The sequence below is a fragment of the Sphaerodactylus townsendi genome, linkage group LG04 (assembly GCF_021028975.2).
Source record: "Sphaerodactylus townsendi isolate TG3544 linkage group LG04, MPM_Stown_v2.3, whole genome shotgun sequence".
NCBI classification, from domain to species: Eukaryota; Metazoa; Chordata; class Lepidosauria; order Squamata; family Sphaerodactylidae; genus Sphaerodactylus; species Sphaerodactylus townsendi.
The window spans coordinates 44785775-44807982 of NC_059428.1; the positions used below are offsets into that span (position 1 = coordinate 44785775).

At 42.1% G+C, this 22208-nt stretch overlaps 1 protein-coding gene across 13 annotated transcripts in view; it reads left to right on the plus strand.

The window, feature by feature from the left end:
• BBX (BBX high mobility group box domain containing) overlaps positions 1-22208 on the plus strand; it is a 133523-nt gene that overhangs the window by 88810 nt on the left and 22505 nt on the right. For 12 of the 13 annotated variants that reach the window (XM_048494806.1, XM_048494816.1, XM_048494808.1 and 9 more), the window contains 3 exons: positions 1238-1318; positions 14458-14517; positions 17038-17118. In XM_048494806.1, the coding sequence (XP_048350763.1) occupies positions 1238-1318; positions 14458-14517; positions 17038-17118 (222 nt within the window). The remainder of the gene's footprint in view (positions 1-1237; positions 1319-14457; positions 14518-17037; positions 17119-22208) is intronic. The other variant, XM_048494817.1, reaches the window with a different exon arrangement.

Consider the following 22208-nt stretch of genomic DNA (forward strand, 5'->3'; position numbering starts at 1 on the left):
CTTTCCTGTTAGGTCCCATAGTAATCTCTTAGATCTACTAATTATTTAGGAAAAAATACTGTAAAGATACTGTTATCCCATTTGTTTATTGTGTTAAAAAAGAATGGTTATGTAAGAGAGGCATTCTCATCAGTTATAGAATTCCATTTCTGTGGATACTTAGAAATGCTCTATGAACACCTTTTGTTTATTATGGCTTTGTTTTGGTCACAAACCTTGCAGTTTAAATACATGAACTGTAATGTTGCCAAACCTATGACATGAAAGAAAAACATAAGCAGTTCTCTATTTAATATGAGTTTTCTTTTACCTACAGGCAATATATAATCCCCACAGGCAATTAGAAGTTTATTTAGAAGGTTTTTAGAAGAGTTTACTTAAAATTTTATTGGTGGCTGAAGTAAAAAAAAGTTACTGGGTATGCATTTATAATAAACATTTTATTTGGTTTGAATGTACCAAGCATTCTATACATTCCAAAATTCACTTTAATATGTCTTGAACCCTCAAGCCAAAGAAAGACCCAAGAGAACAAGTGCCTCCTGTTGAAATCAGTGGGCAGTAATTGTGTAACTCACATCTTCAATTTTCTTCAAAGCAGTTCAGAAAATCACAGTCTTCTAAATGAATGGTTGGACCACACAGTTGCCAGTGGCAGGATAAAATCTTGAGTTATCAAATGGGAATGTTTCAGTGGTTTAAAAATAAACAGCAGCTAAAATCATAAGGATACTATCTTAAACTAATTTCTTATAATCGAACCATCTGAGGTCTGTGCTATTTGCTGTGTCTTCAGAATAAATATCTATATTTTATCAGGAATTTTTAATTCCTTTGTACAGTTTGTTCAGCATTGTAGAAGAAGGATGATATTAGTGCTTTGTGTGCAACATTCCAGATTGTATGCATAATTTGCTTTCTGACAACACAAGAGATCAAAGCTTTGGACTTAACTGTAAACTGTATGCTAGATTCTTTGCTGTTTCCTTTGCAGTTCTTCTTTCTTTGTTCTGGTTGTCATGCTAGTTCTGCCAAAGATTTTAGTAGGGGATGTGATGTTGGTATTTTTCACAATTTACTACTTACCAGTCCCTTAAAAAAAACAACTTCTCTGTAATGCTGTATGTCCTGAAAAATCAGAAGTATGAAAAGTTTTTGACATTTTAGATGAAGCAACAAATTGATTGTATTGATGTGAACATAATATTCAGCGTTATTCTTTTTTTAAAAAAAACAGATCTCTTCAAGCCCGTCACAATCAGATGCTCCTACAGATGCAAAAGAAAGTGAGGATTCGGCACTATTTCCATTTTCTGAGGTATGACTTTTCTTATTTATTTATTTTTAATGAAAATTATAGAGATGTGACTGAGCAGACTTCATACCAAAGTGTTTTCAAACACTGCAATCCTGATGCTATAACAGACTGAGTGTTTAGCATAATGAGTTTAAGCATGTGAAATAAAATAATGCAATCAATGCCTTGCTTACAAGCAGTTGCAGTGTGGAAGAACACAGGTGAACCATCGTGAAGGAAATGGAATTTCCCAGAGATAGGCGATTTTAACCTCTCCTCCCAATGCTGAATCCAGCCAGTAACTATCCAAAAGTGACTGCCTGCAAGCAGATGCACACCAGTCTGCAAGCATATGCACACCAGTTGAACTTAGAAGAATTGATGACGACCAAGTTTTGAAAAGTTGGAAGGCTGAAGAGAAATCTGAGCACCGCAATGAGAAATGTTGATATTTACAGGTTGTAAATATTAACAGGTGCTCCATAGTTAAATGGTAAAGTGTGTTTAAGGGCATTATTCTAGAATTTGATTTCTAAATGTTGCCTTTATGGCTGAGGGATACAACCACCTTTCTGCTTCTGAAATTGGGGGTAAGGACCTCAAACCATGAGGGTGTAACCTGAGTGTACACCAAGTCCTCTTTAGTTTATGACCCTTTAGTTTGAAGAGGAGACGTCTGAGGGGGGATATGATTGAAGTCTATAAAATTATGCATGGGGTAGAAAATGTTGACAGAGAGAAATTTTTCTCTCTTTCTCACAATACTAGAACCAGGGGGCATTCATTGAAAATGCTGGGTGGAAGAATTAGGACTAATAAAAGGAAACATTTTTTCATGCAAAGTGTGATTGGTGTTTGGAATATGCTGCCACAGGAGGTGGTGATGGCCACTAACCTGGATAACTTTAAAAAGGGCTTGGACAGATTTATGGAGGAGAAGTCGATCTATGGCTACCAATCTTGATCCTCCTTGATCTGAGATTGCAAATGCCTTAGCAGACCAGGTGCTAGGGAGCAGCCGCAGAAGACCATTGCTTCCACATCCTGCAAGTGAGCTCTCAAAGGCACTTGATGGGCCACTGCAAGTAGCAGAGTTGTGGACTAGATGGACTCTGGTCTGATCCAGCAGGCTTGTTCTTATGTCCTCACGGAGCACATAATGGAATTTGCTGCCACAAGGTGGAACAGTAGCCACTATAATGGACAGCTTTATTGTAAGGATTAAGCAGATTCACAGAGCATGGGTCTATCAGTGGTCATTAGCCACAGTAGCTGAATGGAAACTGTTCCAATGCAGGTCCCAGTGCCAGATGCAAAAGAAACAAAGGAGGGGAGAGTCATAAGCCAAGCATAATAGGGATGGAAGTAGACAGTAGGGTGGGGGGAGTATTTGTTAGTGTACTGCAGGAAGTGGGGTTTCCCATAATGGTAAATTATGGTAAATTAAATGTTTAATCAAAAAATGTAATGTTGATAACATTTATTATTTTATAAGCTGTAATTTGTGTAGTTCTGCAAATGGGAGGGGGAAGCAAACCAGCTTTATTCTAATTTTTTAAAAGTCTATGCATAGTCTCCTGCAGTTATCTTCTAACAAGACTTAGTACAAGACTCAAAATACAATGGATAAAATGCATCCTTCCCCCTCCCCCCAAAAAAACTAATCCCAAAACTTTAAGCATAAAGCTTCAAAAAATTCTGCATGAAATAAAAGAAGGGAGGAAACAAAGAATGTAGAAAAATGGCACTTGATTCCACAGTTTGAATACTGCTTCTTATAATTTAAAATATAACTCAGAAGACCATTCCTTCTATAGATAACAGAGCTGGCCTGGTACTTTGGAAAGCAGCTGTCAGTTCGAGTAAATGAGTATAGAAATCTTTCTGCCCTCCTAGAAATTGTGATTTTAAAACTGAACTTGATAACTAGAACTTTAGCAGCATAAAAACTTACCATACGGATCATCTGGTTGCATACTTTTTATATCCATTTTATACTAATTCTCCCTCTTGTCATCCTTTTCTGTCTCCCACTGTAGTATTTTTTGCTTTCTCCTCAACTCTTTTTTTTACAGTTTATTTTAATACGTTATATGAGCAATTTGCTGATTTAACTCGCTTCCATTTAAAATAGTGGGAAATATGCCTTGATTTTTAAAATCCTTGCAACAAAATTAACGTAGCTTCATGCGGGGGTGGGGGGGAGGGAGGTCGGGCCTTAAGAGGTGCAGATGCTGTTGACTGATTGCCAAATATTTGTTTTTGCAGAAGTATAATCCAAAGTTGAAGCTTTTTAAACCAAGGAAGACTTTAGTTATCTATAGTCAGATTTTCCCATTGCTTTTATGTTTGTGTGAAAACCAGTACAAAAAGTCAGCCTTCAGAGCCTGACCCTACCTATGCATGAATCCCATTATACTCAAACAAATCTCCTTACATCCACACGCTTCTTCTTTTATCTATTCCTCGTTTTTTCTCAATTCACAATCAACTTTTTCTTTCCATAGAGACACATTTTTATTCTTATCCTTATCTGTCTTTCCCCTATTTTTTCTTCTTTTTGTATACGTCTTTTTTCCCCCAATAGCCTTCTGTGGAAGTAGGCCATAATTTGAAGTTGCAGTTATTTTGTTGCGAGAGTTCATCCTCTGGAGGAAAGATGTAATGGTAATAAGGATGGCTGTAAGGATATGCAGGATGTTTTTCCTTTGACCGCTGTTGAAGTTACTTAGTGATATTCATTACGAGAGGGCTCCAATGTCAGAATAGGTGACTTCTAAGTAGACTCGGGCCATGTTACCTGACAAACAATGCCTAGGAAGAAGTAGCAAACTTGTGGAGGAGGAATGCATATCAGAATAGGCACTGTTTAGCTCTCCTGTTAGATTTTGCATATCATTACTGAGATAAATAGAAATTGGCTGCTTAGTAATGAATAGCTGTACATTAAGTCCCAAGGTAGTATGTTTGTGGAATAACTCACTTACTTTGTTTAATGTAGTAACTCAAATTCCTTCTGTAACTCATAAATTCCTTGAGCAAAGAACAGTGGTTTTTGATTGGCATATAAAGGAATGTCATGTGGATTAGAAAGGACTTTTGATTGTCTTTTATCCTTTGTGTAGGGTTGAAGCTCTCTACCATCCAGCTCTGTATCTTCACCTTTTCTATTAGCTGAATCCCCACATTGTAGTCAACTAAAGGGGAACTGAAATGCTGAGACTTTCATCTTTTCCATTAGTTGTCATTCTCTTAGCTGGACTCCTATAAAAAATAGCAGTTCTGTGTTAAACTTATCTCTGAGTAGCAATATCTTGGTAAAATATAAAGTACTCTTAAAGGAGTACTTAAATTGTCTATCAACGTGTATGAATTATTCTAAAGAACACTTTTCATTATTAGAAACTGCCACTACAGAGGTGCAGACAAAGCTTTAGCTTTCTTCACATTTCACTTTTGTGTCATGCTCATTAATTTAATGGATTGTAAGGCAAGCTAACAGCAAAGTCTTGTGGTCTTCTGTGTAACAGGACACCAATGCAGTGTTTTATAATCTGTGTTGAATTTGTGCAAATAATCTAGGAGATATGCTCTTATAGCAGTGCCGCAGGAGAACCACATTCAAGGCTCCTACTCCGGTAGATCCAACACAAATGGGAGGCTCCGTGTCCTAGTCTTTGAGGCAGCTTCTCCAGTAATAATTTCCATGTAGTTATAATAAATAGCTTCCTATTTATTGTTTAAACTTTTATACCGCTCCCATCCCGAAGGGTATCCTGGGCTCCTGTTTATTGTTTAGGCTTTATGCCATCCCATCCCGAAGGAATCTGGGCTCTATGCCCATGCAGCAGCAGCGCTGTTTCGCATGCGTGCGGGAATACAGTGACCCAGGGACGCTAAAAACAGCGTCCCTGGGGAGGGGTTCGCATGGTGGCCTCGCAACCCCCGAGCGGCGCAAAGCTGCTGTTTCCGAACCTTGCTCCCTGGGCGAGGTATTTCAGAAACAATGGCTTCCAACTGCTGCCGTGCAAACGGCAGCGGTTGAAAGGTGCCATCCCCCCCTTTCCCGAATGCCTTCCTTTCCCTCCGACCTTCAGGCGTGTTGTCCAGGCCTGGGGACACACACACCCTGCCCTATGACTCCAGAGCTGTTGCGCAGGGCAGGGGTGTGTGTCCCTGGCCTGGGCAACGCACCGGAAGGTCGGAGGGAAGGTAAGGCGTTTGGGCGACGGCCCAGCGCTGCACCGTCTTCCCCGTCCCTACCAGGACCGTTTGTGTAAATGGTCCGGGGGGGGGTGTGCGTCGGCGTCGTATACGCCGACGCACCCCCAAGCATGGCCGTGCAGAAACGGCCTTAGTTTCAATTCTAATCTTCCGGCCAATTCATTTCCAAGTGAACTATGGGAGACCCAGATCCCGTCTCTTCAAATGACGATTTACATCTGTGTTCAGAGCAGATGATGAGGCTACCTCACCACTAGAAGGTGAACAACATGTTTTGGGTCAGTAGGATTGATGCCTGTTCTCTTCACTTATCCTGCTCCTGTATCTTTGACAGTGAAAGAAATGCAGGTGAATCAGAAGTAGGGCGCCCTTTCTATTCTTGCCGGTAGAGAAAGTTGATCCCATCAGCCATAAAACCTATTCTTCTTTGGCCTTAAACCTAAGAATCATATACAAGTAACTGATAATGGGAGGCTAGCAGCTTTATAATAATACAGATAAGCTTTTTGTGTATCTAGACTTGTTGTCTGACAATAAGACATCTTTGGCAAAGTTGATACAGAATGAGGCCATCAGACCTTCAAAATAGCAGATAAATGCAGGACAGCACTCTGCAGATGCATCTGCTAGGGCAGTGATGGCAAACCTTTTTGAGACTGAGTGCCCAAATTGCAACTCAAACCCCACTTATTTATCACAAAGAAATTACCAACTGACGGCAAGAGATTTAAACCTGAATGAGTAGAGGTTTTGTTTAGAAAAAAAAAATGGTTAGCTCCTCTTCCCTCCCAGCTCCACCCCCGGCAGGCAGGGGCCAGCCTGCTCAAGCCTCCAGCAAGTCCCACGCATACTGCTCTGTGCCGCTCTAGCATCTCTGCCTCCTCTCCGCTCCCCCCCCCCTCGGGCAGCAGCTATCCAGAGCACAGGCACCAGGCCTGCCAGCCGAATCCTCCCTGCTCACCACTGTGTGCGCACATCGTGCTCAGTGGCCCAGGCCAGCCTAGATATGTGTGTGTGTGGGTGATTTTCCTCCCCCACATGATGAACTTTATGTGCGCGTGCCCATAGAGAGGGCTCCGAGTGCCACCTGTGGCACCCGTGCCATAGGTTCGCCATCACTGTGCTAGGGCTTTGACCTAGCCCTAAGAGACCTGTTTGGCTCTGCTCTATTACACTTCAGGTAGAGACAAGGAATAGAATAGAAAGAGCATTTCCTTTTTTCTTCCAGGACTGATGATTTTGTGTTGCACATTAAAAGGAACTACTAAACATCACATTCTTTTGGCATTACTTTGTGAGGAACACAGCAGAATAAGCATTGTTCCTAATACGGATACCCATATCAACATCCCTACTACAGATATCAGACGCCTTACCAACTTCAATATTCACAACAAAAACCCCAGAATTCCAGGCATAGAGGAGGAATTCACCCCAAATCTGGTACAATGCACTCACTGTCCAAGGATCCCTCACAGGAACAAAAATACACTTTGTGAGGCCCCTCTCCCTTTATGGACAGGTTGTCTGCTTTCCAGTCTGAATGGTATTCTGTCACATCAGACTCATAGGTTCTCTTTATTATTAACAAAGATTGCCATTTGAAATTTCATAAGCTGCCTCTCTTACAGTTGACTTCCTCTACTATTGACAGTTTTGGAGGAGAATTGTACATGGAAATACAGTCATTACTGGATGTGTGGAGTTCAGTCCCAGGGTTTGTCTGCCCTTATGGGTCTTACAGTAGGGATTCGGGGGGGGGGGGCAGTAGATTAAAAATATGGTGCATAATGTCCTATTTTGAACCTTACGGAGTTGATTTTTTTCTTATAATTAAAATGTTTTGCATGGTTACATTGTCAACAGTTTTACTGTTCCTTAAATTAAATGATTGGTTCACAGTGTTGGATTTACAAGATGGCTACTTTCATGTGTCCATCCACCCTTATCACTGAAAGGACTTATAGTTAAGCTACAAAGGGATAATTCTTCCATATTTGGGTCTTCCTTCCAGGCTTGCCCCTCATGTATTCACAAAATGCATGGCTGTTGTGGTGGCCTGTCTGAGATCTTGGGGTTGTTCCTTTACCTTTATTTAGATTATTGATTCCTTGTGACCCCTTCCAAAGAAGAATTGCAGCAGGAGTTAGTAATTATTTCCACCTGTCAAAAGCTAGCTTTAATGTTTACTTTGGGGGGAAGGGGATCTAAACTCTTCCCTACACAATAGATATCTTTTATTGGGGCTTCACTTAATTCTTGTTTGAGTCAGGGTTTCTTACCAAGCGATGGGACTTGCCACATAAAATAATTGGTTCAATAGTTCATCAACGGCTGTTTCCAACAGGCTATTGCTATTCAAAGATTGCTAAGCCTTATAACCTCCACAACTTCCACTGTCTCATATGTCTGATTCACAATGAGACCGTTTCAAAATTGATTTGTCAAGGTTTTTAATTCTCTCCTCCAGCCACAATCCCAGAAGTTTTTTATACCATACAAAGTAATTAGGCTCTTTTCCGGATGACCCGTTATAGTAACCTTTTTCAACCTGTTCTTTTTATACTGTTTATCCGCAGATCAGAGTTGCCACATATGCATCTTCAGAGTACTGTGGGGACTTTTCTATTGAGATGGATACAGCATGAAATACATTGACATATTAATGTCTTAGAACTGTGTGCAATTCATTATGCCCTTAAGTTCTTTACAGCTGTTCTTCATGGCAAGGTGATATACGTGCAGACCAACAATACCACTGCCTTGTTTAATCTAAACAAGGAGGCACAACATTGCTCCTACTTTGCACAGAGGCCACAGCAAGCTGGGAACACGCTATAGAGCATGACGTGCTGGTTGAGACAGTGTCAGGACAGATGTTCTCAGTGAAATTGGGAGTTCCAGTCATGATTTGTCACTAAACCTGGACTATCTTACTTTAATTTTTGTTCGCCACAAGTGTCAATGAGAGATCTATTTCCGATACTATGGGTGAGCTCCCTCTTTTATGAATTTCCACCTTTCCCTCTAATAGAGAAGGTGGTGTCTAGAATTTGCATGGAGAGTGTGATCTGCATTCTCATGCTAGGCTTCGACAGGTGTGGTTTCAGATGCTTCCGCCTGTCATTGACTCCAAACTTCTTACATGTAGGACCCTAGTGCATCACAGTATCGATTGCCTTTGCCTAACATCATGACTGATCAACCCAGGCAATTACCTTTATCGGAACCTATAGCTGAAGTGCTTTGAAATGCATTTAGAGCCTCTACTAGAATTTCCTGCTGTCACAAGTGGAAATGGTTCACTTCAGTACTAGCTACTACCTTCCCCTTACCTTTGAAGAAGAGAAGAGTTGGATTTATAGTCCCCCTTTCTCTCCTGCAAGGAGACTCAAAGGAGCTTACAAACTCCTTTCCCTTCCCCCCCCCTCACAACAAACCCCCAATGAGGTAGGTGGGGCTGAGAGAGTTCAGAAGAACTGTGACTAGCCCAAGGTCACCCAGCTGTGTTGGACTGCACAGGCTAATCTGAATTGCCCAGATAAGCCTCCACAGTTTAAGCGGCAGAGTGGGGAATCAAACCCGATTCCTCAAGATTAGAGTACACCTGCTCTTAACCACTACGCCACTGCTGCTTTGATGCTAGAATAGCTCCTGACTTTAAAATCCACAGGGCTAGTGGTTTCTTCTATTAAGGTTCATTTAGCAGCAATTCTTTTTCATATTTTAATAGAGGATAAATCACTGTTTTCACATCATACCTGCATAAATGTTCTTGTGTTTACATAATCTATACCCCCTATGTACTCTAATCGTACCTTAATGGTCTTTACAGTGATATTGGCTCAGATAATGTTATATCCTTTTAAGCCTAATAATTAGAAGCTTGTTCACTCTCTCTCCTTCTTCAAAGGTGATCTTTTTGGTTGCTATTACCTCATCAACAAGGGTCGGAGAATTAGCTGTCCTAAGGGTGGACATCCCTCCCCTTCACTACATTTCCTGAGAATTGGTCATATTAAGACCAAGGCCAGTTTTTTTAGCCCGAAGTGATCTATACGTTCCATTTAGGACAAGACATTGTGCTCCCAATGCTTTCTCCTAATACCTCTTCATCAGCTGACAGACCTTCGTGCACTTTGGGCATTAGAAGAGCTTTGTTGTTTTATTTGAGCAGAACAAGATGATTTAGAAAGGTTCAAAAATTGTTCATTTGTTTCTCCGGCTCATTGAAAGGAAGAGCTGCATTGTCACTGACTTTGCCACTGTGGATCGTTTCAGCTATCAAGTTTTGCTGTGAACATGCTGGGTTTCCACTCCCCCTTAACATTAGGGCACATTCCCTTAGAACACAGTCTGCCTCAGCAGTATTATTTTGTAGTGTTCTGTTACAAGAAATCTGCAAGGCTTGAACATAGTCATCTGCAGACACCTTTGTTAGACACTAGTCTGTGGACATAGTAACAAGAAGGGAGACCTTAGTGGGGAAAGTTGTTCTGTATTCTCTCTTCCAGTGAGATCTTCACTGCACTGCCAAGGTAAGATAGCTTACTAGTTTCCCAGTGCTGAGCTGCCCAGAAGACCAAACATTAAAACAGTGTTGCACTTATCTATAACTGTTGTTCATTGAGTTATCTTCAATGCAGGCACACATTCCTTCCCTTCCCCTCTTTGAGCTCTCTGTTGTTCATATTTCATGGGTAGCTTGCTGCAGCAGCACCAGAGAACTGAGAGAGGGAGAACCTCCCTGCTACACTGGACCAGTTGAATGGGAAAATGGTCTCTGGCATGCTCTAAACAGGACAGGTTCTCTCCTCAGTGCTAACAGACTAAGAAAATGCTAGGAAAAAAATCCAATCAACTGACTTGCACAGAGGCCCAACACTCTTTTATGGGCCTTGGGATTCCAACAGTAAAGTGGAATATGGTTGTTTTATATAAATACTTCTGAGATACCAACTGTCTATAAGTCACAGGGACAAGTGCTGATAAAGTAACAGCCCTTTACAAGAACTCAAAGGATTGTTGGTAACATGAATTTGCTAATAAAACATCTGTTTGTTTTACCCTGTAACTGATATATGCTGTTAATTTCCCTCCTGAATTTACAAACTACAGTTTCAGTGCTGCTGCTTTTATGGCCTAGAGGGATATTTCGTATGCTCCATTATTGTGATTCTCCTTGAGCTTGAGAAATTCTGTTTGTGCCTCCTCACGATTAATTAACAAGCAAGCAAAGCTACTGGCGTGTGCATTTTTCTTAAGGCAGAGTAGAAGACAACTTTTTCTACAATTTATTCATTACACATGCCCCCCTCCTTCCAAACCTTAAAGAAAATGTACCTGAATGAACTATATACCACTGGCATAATCAGTAAAATTGATCCAAAGGCCCTGAAAGGTTTTTTTGCGCAGAGAGGATCATACAACAACCCAATACACAAAGTGACATGCAAGGCTGGTTTCAAAACTGAGGGGATTTTTCCCTTGTGGAAAATCACAGCTGATTTATGGCAATCCCTCTTGGTTTTTAAGGCAAGCTTGTCCTTGCCTGCCTCTACACAGATACCTTGTGTCAAGGTGCCTTAAAACCATTATCCCTTGTAGGGGCAGATCAAGCAAGACAAAACAAAAACACACACCCCACACACACGAAGTTTGAGTCCTCACACCCCAGGGTAGTACTACCACCAGCCCCTTTTCTACACAGTCAGCCAGAGACTGAGGGACAAGGTCTCTAACCATCCTGGTACTAAGATCAAGAAATAGAATGCTTGCATGGCAAGTTCCAGAAAAAAACCTGGGAGCTGTAGCTAATGAGGGCTAAAGTACTGGGTTCAGATGGAAGCCTCCTGAATTCAAGAATGCCACAAAGTATAAAGAAAGTGTTTTATTATAAACTTGTGTAGGAATATTCAATAAAAAAGCAGTGAACAGTGAAAATAAAAACAATAAAAGTATAAATCTAAACTAAGCCCATTAATAAGCACTGGTTCATGATCCAGACGTTACTGGAGAGACGGGGGTTTTGGTTAAAATACCCACACAAAATAAAAAAGTGCCCCAAAGTCAAATGTGATCTGACTCAGAAAACAGAACAAAACTTTGAATGAAAGATCGTCCCTATATGCTCAGCAACCTGTGTTTGCTTAAGAGAGAGACAAGTGTGCATGAATAAATTGTAGAAAAAAATTGTCTTCTACTCTGCCTTCTAGTTGGGCAATCAAATGTATAGCAAATGGTGTAACTTGACCATTAAAATACTTGGCTAACCAGGTGATCCAACCAATTAGATGAGTTTGCCAATTAGACCAAATAACCTGCAATGTACAGTTAAGAAATAACTTCTACCACCCTTCATCTTAGGCCTTAATGAGATAGAATGTACCATCCCAGATTCTTGTTGCCTAAAATTGCTAGGCCTAGTGGTGTGGCCATCACAGGATTACATCCCCTCTTCCTTGTCTGAATCTTTGAAGCTACAACCAGCTTGACCCAAGTATTCAGAAAAAGAAATTTCAATCTTTTCTAGGCTTCAACCTGAACCATTGTTTGAATTGAACAAGAAATGTCTTAAAGGAACTAGTTTCTTGACACCCTGAACTTCCTTGGTGGTCTCCCAAGTACTAATTAGAGTTGACTCCGCTTAGCTTCTAAAATATGATAATATCAGGAAAGCCTGGGTTATCCAGGTCAGAGTAAATAAAACAACAGGTTCAATAGCAATCAATTTCTAAGAAGAGCAACACTGTAGATTTACTTGGAAATATTCAAACATTCTAGAATATGTTCCACACTCCTCTGAAGCTCTTCCTTGTATTAAGTAAATATAGTATAGTGGTAAGATACTGGAACCAGGGAGGCCCAGGTTCAAGTCCCCACTGTGCCCTGAACCAGTGGGGGGATTCAGCAGGTTCGCACCACTTCGGCAGAACCGGTTAAAATGGTGCTTGTAAAAAACAACCAGTTGTTAAATTATTTGAATCCCACCACCAGAACCGGTTGTTAAATTATTTGAATCTCAACACTGCCCTGAACCTAATTTTATCTCAGCCTCATGTTATTCTGAGGAAAAAAGACAGAGACAGGAAGCCATGTACATTTATCGCCTGAATTCCTGGGAAGAAGTGTAAGGTAAAAACCTATCTAATGGCCAATCCAGAGGCAGGGAGGAAGTGGCACAAGCCGACTGCTTGACAGACACTATGGCCCTCTGGAATGCCCAGATGCAGTGCTGGGCATTGCATCAACGCTCCTACGCTGCCAGCAACCACTCAGTGCAGCAGTGTGGAGGCATGCCCAGGTGTGGAGCCAATGTTAGTTGGCTTCTACCTCAGCTTTGCAGGTAATTACACTGCGGCTCTGGGCTTTAAGCCTATTAATCCTTATCGAGGGCTTTCTGCCTTCTGGGGGGGGGGTTGGTTTTTCTGCCTCCCACACCACTGGAAAGCAGTGGTGGCATAATGCTATTGATAATACACATAGTTGGAGGCAGCGCAGCAGCACTGTCCCAGCCGCCTGGCGCTGTTCATTATCAGTGATAATAGGTAAAGCTATTTTGGGGAAGCTTATCCATTGTATTCCCACTGATTTTCTAGTAAGGAGCTCCAAAAAGTTTCCAGGAAAATTAAGGTTCGTTGGAACTCCACATGAAAACTAGTTGTCCAGCGTATTGGCCTAAGCACGCACACACAAGCAGGGCAATAGCAATCTAGGGCAATTTTTTTCCAGTATTCTGGAAGTATGTACTTGCTAATAACCACCTTGCTGATGAAACTAGAATTTTGTCATTTTAAAAAAATAGAAGATTTATTTTGGAACTTCGACATAATTATCTACCGTGCAGAAGGACAGAGGTATTTTTATAATGTCAGAAAATCCTTTCTGTGCAAAGCTGCATTTTCTATGGAAGTGAAATGCAATAATTTTCTTCAGATTAGGGAATTCAGAGAGAGCTACTTGAGTGTTAAAAAATAGCTTCAGCTTATTCACCAGGGATATTCTCTTGTGTCTGGCCGAGCACTTACAGCAGCACTCAACACAATGATTCACATCTTTCCTTACCAGAGAAGAAGTGGCTTTATTCTGAAGATGGCAAGGAGCCACACATCACAGTGCCTATAGGATCTTAAATCTTCCTGCTTCTGCTTCTGTGCTTCTTTTATTAGTATAAACCTTACCATCCCCTCCAGACATCTTTGGCAAATGTGTTCCAGAAATGTTCTCTGTCCCTTCTTGTTGTATTTTATCTTTGCTACTGTTTGCCGTTTCTCCATCAAGGTGTTGCATGCTGTACTTCACAAGGGCTAAGCTGTCAATCGCAGAGTGCAGTGAAAGCTGTGCAGTGCCTGTAAACACACAAAAAACCCAGTCATGGAACAGTGTTGTGTGATAATGAACGTTGCGCCAGGGTCCATGATGCCTGGGGATTCTTGGCAGCCATCCCAGACAGCTTTTTTGTTCAGCCTGGGTGTTCCTCATATGTTTCCTTTCTCTTTATTCATTTCACAGCAAGAGAGAATAATATTGAGTCTTTGTGAAAGGAATGATACCATCAAGTGTACTTGTCATTTATAAAGAGACAGACTTTAGCCCTGGCATAAAAAATCCCCTGTCAGTCACACGCAGTTTTTCACTGTAGTCCTAGTATGTTTATCACCTCTTTGTTTGCCCAATGGCCACACTTTTCAAAGCTAAAGCTGTGGCAAACAGAGAAGTCAGAGTCTCAGAATTTACAGTAAAATATCACAATATTTAATCACAGTGAAAACCATAAGTTGGATTGCTAATGACAAAATGTGATATCTTGAAAGGCAACTTCCTTCCTGCTTATCTGCCTCTCCACCTTTTAAAGCTCTGCCCTGCAAGACATTTTAGTTTTGTCAACTTCTCCCTACTTCTGCTGGAAATTTAGAGCTTTTTCCATTCTTTCACAGTTGATGAATCCAGAAGTTGTAAAGCACTGTAGGAAGTCTGCACTCTTCCAGCTAGCAGAGGTAAGGTCTCCTTTTATGTCTAAAAACTATGTGTATTATAGCATTATGCAATTAGTCTGAACTGCACAAAGTTAGTACTGTCTTTAGCAACAAGGTGTTGCAGGAATTACTGGATCGTTCCTGATAAGCATAGAACCATCCCAAAGATTAATCAGTTGTAACCTTTTTCTTATATAATCTAACAATACCTAATCATCTAAGGATTTGAACGAAACTATGATGAACACTTAACCAATTACTATGCAGGTCACACAGGGACCAAAGCCCTGTGCATCCTGCACCTCCATTGCACCCAGTTGAGCCTTTCCTCTCCATCCTCCCAAACCTCTAAGAGGCCAGTCAGGCACCCAGGTGCCCAGCAGAGCCTCCCTGCCTCCCTCTCCCACCCCAACCATCTTGATTCCACCCTCCCCCCACCCCTAGAAACACCTTTCAACCACCTTGAAACACCCTCCCCCCATATCAGTACTCACATGCCCACCCGCCCCACCCAAAAACTCAGTTTGCCACCCCCACACCTTTCAACCCTTCCCCATCACAACCCTCACATTTCTACCATCCCTCAGCCTAATACCTACCTTCCAACCCTCCCCCATCCCAAGCCTTATCTTTCAACTCTCCCCACCTCAAGCCTCACCTTCCCACCCTCCCCACACCCCTTCACACACCTTTCAACCCCACTGTAACCCTCACATTTCCACCCTCCCGCACCCCAAGTCCCGCCTTCAACCCCTTCTGCTATTCTTAGCCACACCTTCCAACCCTCCCCCCATCCCAAGTCTAACCTTTCTATGCTACCCCTACCCCAAGGCTCATCTTGCTGCTCTGCCCCACCAGGACCCTCGCCTTTCCACCCTCCCCACCTGAAGCCTCTCTGTTCCACCCTTTCCCAGTCTGCCACCCCAAGCCTCCCCTTTCAACCCTTCTCCACCCCAACCCACTACGTTCAATTCTCCTCCACCCCTAACACTCACCTTTCCATCTTGCCCCTATCCTCACCTTCCTACCTACCCCAAGTTACACCTCCCCCACCCCCCAGCCACAGATCTACACCCAGGTAAGTGTCGTGCTGCGAGCACAGGTGGGGTGGGGGCTGCTACAGTCCCAGTAAAGCCCATTGTCAGAGGAGATGCTTCCTCTTCAACCCTTTGCCAGGGCCCATTGCATCTCCTCCATAATGGGCTTTTCTGCTAGTTTATATATATTTTCATATAAATAAACAAGTAATTTCAGAAAGGTAAAAAAAACCAATAACCCCAGACCATTTTTGAGGCTATATGTACACATACAGCGGGAAGGAAAAATGTTGCAGACTTTAATTTTTTTAAGGACTCAGTCTACCATGTACAAGAGACTTACAGCCCAGTCTGGGGGCAGGGGGAGGGCAAAGGGATTGAATTGGTTTCGGCTTGCATTGAAGTGGGTACCCACCTCACAAGTACAAGTGGCAAATGCACTGACGGAGGGAGCAAACAGGTCACAGGCATCATACAGCTCGGCAGTGCCCAACCCAGAAGTGGCCCATGCCCCTGTGCTCGCCTAAACCTGGATGCCAGTACAGCTGGGGGTGGGCTAGGGGCATTCCCAGAGGCAGAGTCAACCTTAGTCACCTTCCACTGGGCTTTTCCCCAGGTGCATTCCTGGTGCAGGTGTCTGACTTACCCCACTCAGGAGTGGCATAAGTCATTTTGCCACAATGGGGGCTTTTCAGGTGAACAAGGATTTTCAGGTGCCTGCTGACTTCCCATGCCACCTGTATTGGGCTGTTAATCTGGCATACACAAAATACTGCAGCCAAAATTAAATTAGATAAATTGCAGATGCAGTCCAGAGAAAGTTAACTGCATTTGAGGGATGCTGTACATCTCATAGGAAAATCCAGGTATCCGTACTGCAACAACATGTTTTCAGCAGTGAAATGTTTTATGCACCCAAAACTAAAAGTGTGAAGTAGCTCTTGGGTTGACTTGTGCTCAGTAAACATAGGCATTATATAAGTGCAGATTAACAGAGGAGATTTCAAAATCAAGGCAGCCAGTTCTGTGTTACGCAATCACACTGGTAAGTAGGCTCTCTGCTTTTCATTTTGCAACTCCCTTTCAAGTGCAAATTAGTGAGTCAAAACTAACCGTCATGCACAACAGAGGTGCAAATTTATGCAGCTCTTTTAATTTGAAGTTAGACAATCAGATGTATCAGTTCGCACTCAAGAAAAAATGTGTCCTATATTTTAGAGGTCTCCTTAGTGATGGCCTAATTCAGTAACAGTTTACCCCAGAAACTGAATGCTACACTTGAAAGCATTTCTCTGGCACTCCTTAAGAACACATTCATGTACATAATATTTTTTATATCATACTTGTCTATTTGGATACCATGCACTTAAATTGTTCTTCCAAGTGTATCATACAATTTTAAAATTTCCTTTGACATTTTGGGTTGAGCACAAAGGCGCAATTTTATCAGTGACATTATGATATTATCTCCGTTCATCCCTGACTTTCTTTGTTTCTACTTTAGATTTCATCAAGTACATCCCATTCAGGTCCTTCTGAATTAACAAAGCAGTGTGGGACATCAGCATTGTTTCAGTTGGCAGAGGTAGTATTAAAATCCTGGGGTTTAATTACTACTGATACTTTTGGAGAAGAGAAGCTGAATGATGCTAGTTGCCAAGGTCTGGAAGGCAGATCAGTAGTACAGTCATAATTAGTATTGTTGTTTATAGAAGCATAAATTACCTCTTTGGTACAAAGAGTCAGGATTTACCTCTAACCATTAGGCATGCAGCCTTTGTAGGACCAAGCCCCACGGTTAAGAATTCCCAACTTCCAGATGCAGAGGAACTTATAAAAATTATCCCTCGATTTAAAAAAAACCTCCATTCTACAATATTCCATCATACGCTGAAAAGGCACCAAATCTGATAGGGCTATTCCAGATCAGGCTTTATTATCAGGTAATAAGGTGAATACATACTGAAGGAATCCTTGAAGTATACAAGCCCATATTTTCAAACAGAAATGGGAATACTCCTATAGATAAGTGAGCAGGGCTATGGATACTGCCAAATTTTGAATGGTGCCACAAGCAAATAACAAACAAAAATGTATGCAGGCAGATGCCTCCAAAAGCAGGAACAGTGGGGTAGGTCACATGTTACTTTGAATTCAAATACATCTAAGAGACAAGTATTACACTGTACTAATACCATTGCAGAACACTGGTCCCATTTTACCACTGACGGTCACTAAAAATGAGCTAATCCATGATACAAAATTCTTAAGCAGAAATAATAGTTGAATGATAAACTGTATGTCTGACGATATGAAGAGTGTATTGTCAAGGACCTTAAAAGCCAAGCTCCTGCTTAAGTGTGATGAGCAGTACAAAACCTAAGTGACAGTCCACACACCCCAGGGTAGCACTACCAGCAATTCCCTTAACCCAGACAGTTAGAGACCAAAGTAGAAAGCCTCCAGTCTTCCTGGGACTAAGATCAAGAAAGTCAGTTGCAAGGTGAGATTCAAAATAAGTTACTTCAGTAGCTGTAGCCAATGTAAGCTAAAGTACTAGATGCAGATTGAAAATCCCAGAGTTCAAGGAAACTACAAAATATAATTAAAGTGATTTGTTAAAAGATTGTGCAGGAATATAAAATAAAAGAGCAGTGAACAGTGAGGATGAAATTATAAAGCTAAATAACTAACTGAAGCACTTTTACAAGCTTTGGTTCCAATCTAGATGTTACGTTGACAAAACCAAATCCATTATAGTTCCAAAGCCCAAATCAAATAGGTGCCCATCCTTTAGGGCTACCCAGAATCAAAAGTGTCCCAAAGCTAGCTGTATTCTAGACAGAGGGCAAGACTTTTCTTTCTTTTGTGTTTCACCATGAGCATAATCATGATTCCAGTTGATCAATCAAATGTAGGCTCAGTGATGTAACCTAACCATTGATGTTACTAACCTGGTGTCTCAATCAGCCAATTAACTCTGACACTCTGCAGCTGTATCATATCCAATAGACACTTTCCTCCAATCCATAAACCCATGTGTTAATAAGATGGTATGTGTAGGCCAATATTGATGGCCTTGAAACCTCTGGGTCTAATATTGCTGGGCCTGATGATCTACCCAGCATCTGTAAAAACCTCCTATCCTCCTCCTCTCTCCTTCTGAGGTTACAGCCAGGCTTGGTTTCTCAGGGAGCAGAAGACTTCCACATTTTTTTCTAGGTCTCAGTCTGAACCACTTGTTTGAATTTTGAACAAGACAGTATGAAAAATGTCTAGTCTCTCAACATGCATTTCTTTCATAATTTTAAGCCTTCCTCACACATTCCCAGTTGAGAAACAGAATGTGCAGTGATGATGTCTCTCCAACAAATATTAAAGGAGTGGGACCTTTCTATAGATCCACTTCCATTCTATTCTTGTTCCTGCTTCTAGTTTAATTTGCGCCAAGACCCCATCCGGAAATCTTATTTTCAGTTCCTGTGATGTGTCCTAGAATATAGGAAGGAAAACTCTTCTAAGTATGTGCAAAATTCCTTTCCTTTCCCAGTGAATAGTTTGCCTCAAAGGAAGGTGGAGGGTATACAAGCCTTCCGTTCACAGACCCTGTCTGTGTTCTTGGCATTTTGTTGTTACTGAAATAACAGTAATTGAAAATGTTTAGGAGGCAAGATAATTGTTCCCTGAAAATTTAGAAATCTCTGTAGTTCACTTCATGTTAATACCACATGAAAGTTCTCTTTGACTCTCTCCCTCTCAGTTTTAGATTCCATTACATTCCTTGTCCAAAATAATAAAATATGGTCTTTCCTATAAGACAAAAAAAAAAGTTGCTTTCAAATTGTAAAGATTTCATAAGATAAGTGCCCTGGACACACAACACTTTTACTAAGACATCTAGTGCTTTTGAAGTACTGTGATTTAGTGTCTTCCCAAACAATTAAGAACAAAAAGGCATCGGCCACAATTCAGCACAGACATAAGTGCTTTTGATCCAGGGCTGGGGATAGGGTGGGGTCATTACTGGCTGCCAAAGGAGGTCAGCATCGATGCATCAAGTTCACTTCCACAAATGACATCATCACGTTGCCAATAAACCTGGGAACACTCTGGTATTTGGCCCAAACCTCTATGGTAAAAGCTGTTTTTAGAGTTTTGCCCAAATATCAGAGCACCCCTGTGATTGTCAGCAATGTAAACATGTCACTTCCAGAACTGACATCACCACGTTGATGCCAGCCTCTTGTCAGCCAGCTGAACAGCAGGGGAATGGCAATCCTATTTGCAGCCCCCTGAAATCATTGAAACAAATTAAGCCTTTGCGGGCTTGTAAAATTTATTTACAGTACTATACTTGTGCTACACTAGCTCATTCATGCTCAGGGTATTCCTATGGCAGTGGAGGACAAAGAAATGCAGTAGTGCTGTCAAATACTGTTCAATCAACAATAACATGAAAATATTTTTAATTTTTTAAAAACGTTTCCTGTAAAATTATTTCTTGTAGGCATTAGTAAAATACAGACTCTTGTCACTAGTGGTGTCATGGCACTGTTCAGTAGGTTCCCATGAAACTAATCCAGCAACATTCCATTTGCAATAGAAATTTTGACTTGTGTAATAGACTGAAAAGAGCCTCAGGGAGCTTGGAAATAAATTCTACCCAAGTAAGTGTGCAGTAGGATTAGGGACTATGTACAGCTTTTAGGGTTGGAGATTCGGACAGTCCGAATCTGGATTTTTACTGAATCTGCATGGATTCGGACGGATTCGGACGAGCAGGGTCAGAATCTGAGCTGTCTGAATCTTAACAGATCCGAATCCATGGGATTCGGATCACCAGCCGAATTGCGTTTTTATTTTTTGGTGGTTTTTTCACGTTTTGGCCTGCAGGGGGCGCATTTTTAAACATATCGGCACCAAACTTTCAGGGTATCATCAGGATACTGTCCTGATGATACCCTCCAAGTTTGGTGCAGTTTGGTTTAGGGGGCCAAAGTTATGGACCCCCAAAAGGGGTGTCCCTATCCCCCATTCTTTCCAATAGGAACTAAGGAGATGAGGCTACCCTTTTGAGGGTCCATAACTTTGGCCCCCCTGAACCAAACTGCACCAAACTTGGAGGGCATCATCAGGAAAGTCTCCTGATGATACACTGAAATATTGGTACCAATACATCTACAAATGCACCCCCTGCAGGCACCCCCAGAAATTTGCACAAGATTCTTTGTTCTGCAGTGACTTAGCTGCATTGCTGTCAATAGGGAATTTCTGATAGAGGGCTATGGAGTGCACATTTTTCATGGTAAACCCACAAAACTTTTAGGGTATCTTCAGGAGAGTCTCTGGATGACACCATCTAGGTTTGGGGAACTTTACTTCAGGGGGCAGTGGGAGATGGGCCCTACCCCTTTTGGGTCCCATAGAATTAAACCCCCTGAAGCAAAATTCCCCAAACCTGGATGGTGTCATCCAGAGACTCTCCTGAAGATACCCTGAAAATTTTGTGACCATACCTTCAGAAATGTGCACCTCACAGCCCTCTAGCAGAAATTCCCCATTGACAGCAATACAGCTAAGTCACTGCAGAACAAAGAATCTTGGGCAAATTTCTGAAGGCCTGCAGGGGACGCATTTTGAGATGTATCTGCACCAAATTATCAGGGTATCATCAGGTGACTGTCCTGATGTTGCCCACCAAGTTTGGTGCAGTTTGGTTCAGGTATGGACCCTCAAAAGGGGTGCAACTATCCCCATTGTTTCCAATGGGAGCTGATAGGGGATGGGGGCTACACATTTGAGAGTCCATAACTTTGGCTCCTCTGAACCAAACTGCTCCAAACTTTGGGGGTATCATCAGGACAGTCTCCTGATGATACCCTGAAAGTTTGGTGTCACTAGCTTTAAAAATGCTGGTTTGCGTGTTTCACCGCTCACTCACTCCAGCAGGCTTCATGTGCAGGAGCGGTGGAACATGAAAACCGGAATTTTAAAAGCTAGTGGCACCGAATTTCAGGGTATCATCAGGAGACTGTCCTGATGACACCCCCCAGTTTTGGTGCAGTTTGGTTCAGGGGGGCCAAAGTTATGGACCCTCAAAGAGGGTCCCTATCCCCCATTGTTTCCAGTGGGAGCTAAGGAGATGGTGGCTACCATTTTGAGGGTCCATAACTTTGGCCCCCCTAAACCAAACTGCACCAAGCTTGGGGGTGTCACCAGGACAGTCTCCTGATGATACCCTGATATTTTGGTGCTGATATGTCTAAAAATGCGTCCCTGCAGGCACCCCCAAAAAATTGCCCAAGATTCTGTGCTCTGCAGTGACTTCTGCATTGCTGTCAATGGGGAATTTCTGGTGGAGGGCCGTGGGGTGCACATTTATCAAGGTACAGTCACAAAACGTTCAGGGTATCTTCAGGAGAGTCTCTGAATGACACCATCCAGGTTTGAGGAACTTTGCTTATGGGGGCAGTGGGAGATGGACCCTACCCATAACATTGAACCCCTTGAAGCAACGGTCACCAAACCTGGATGGTGTCATGAAGAGACTCTCCTGAAGACACCCTGAAAGTTTTGTGGGTTTACCATGAGAAATGTGCACTCCACAGCCCTCCCACAGAAATTTCCCATTGGCTGCAATGGAGCCAGCCAGCCACTACAGAGCACAGAATCTGG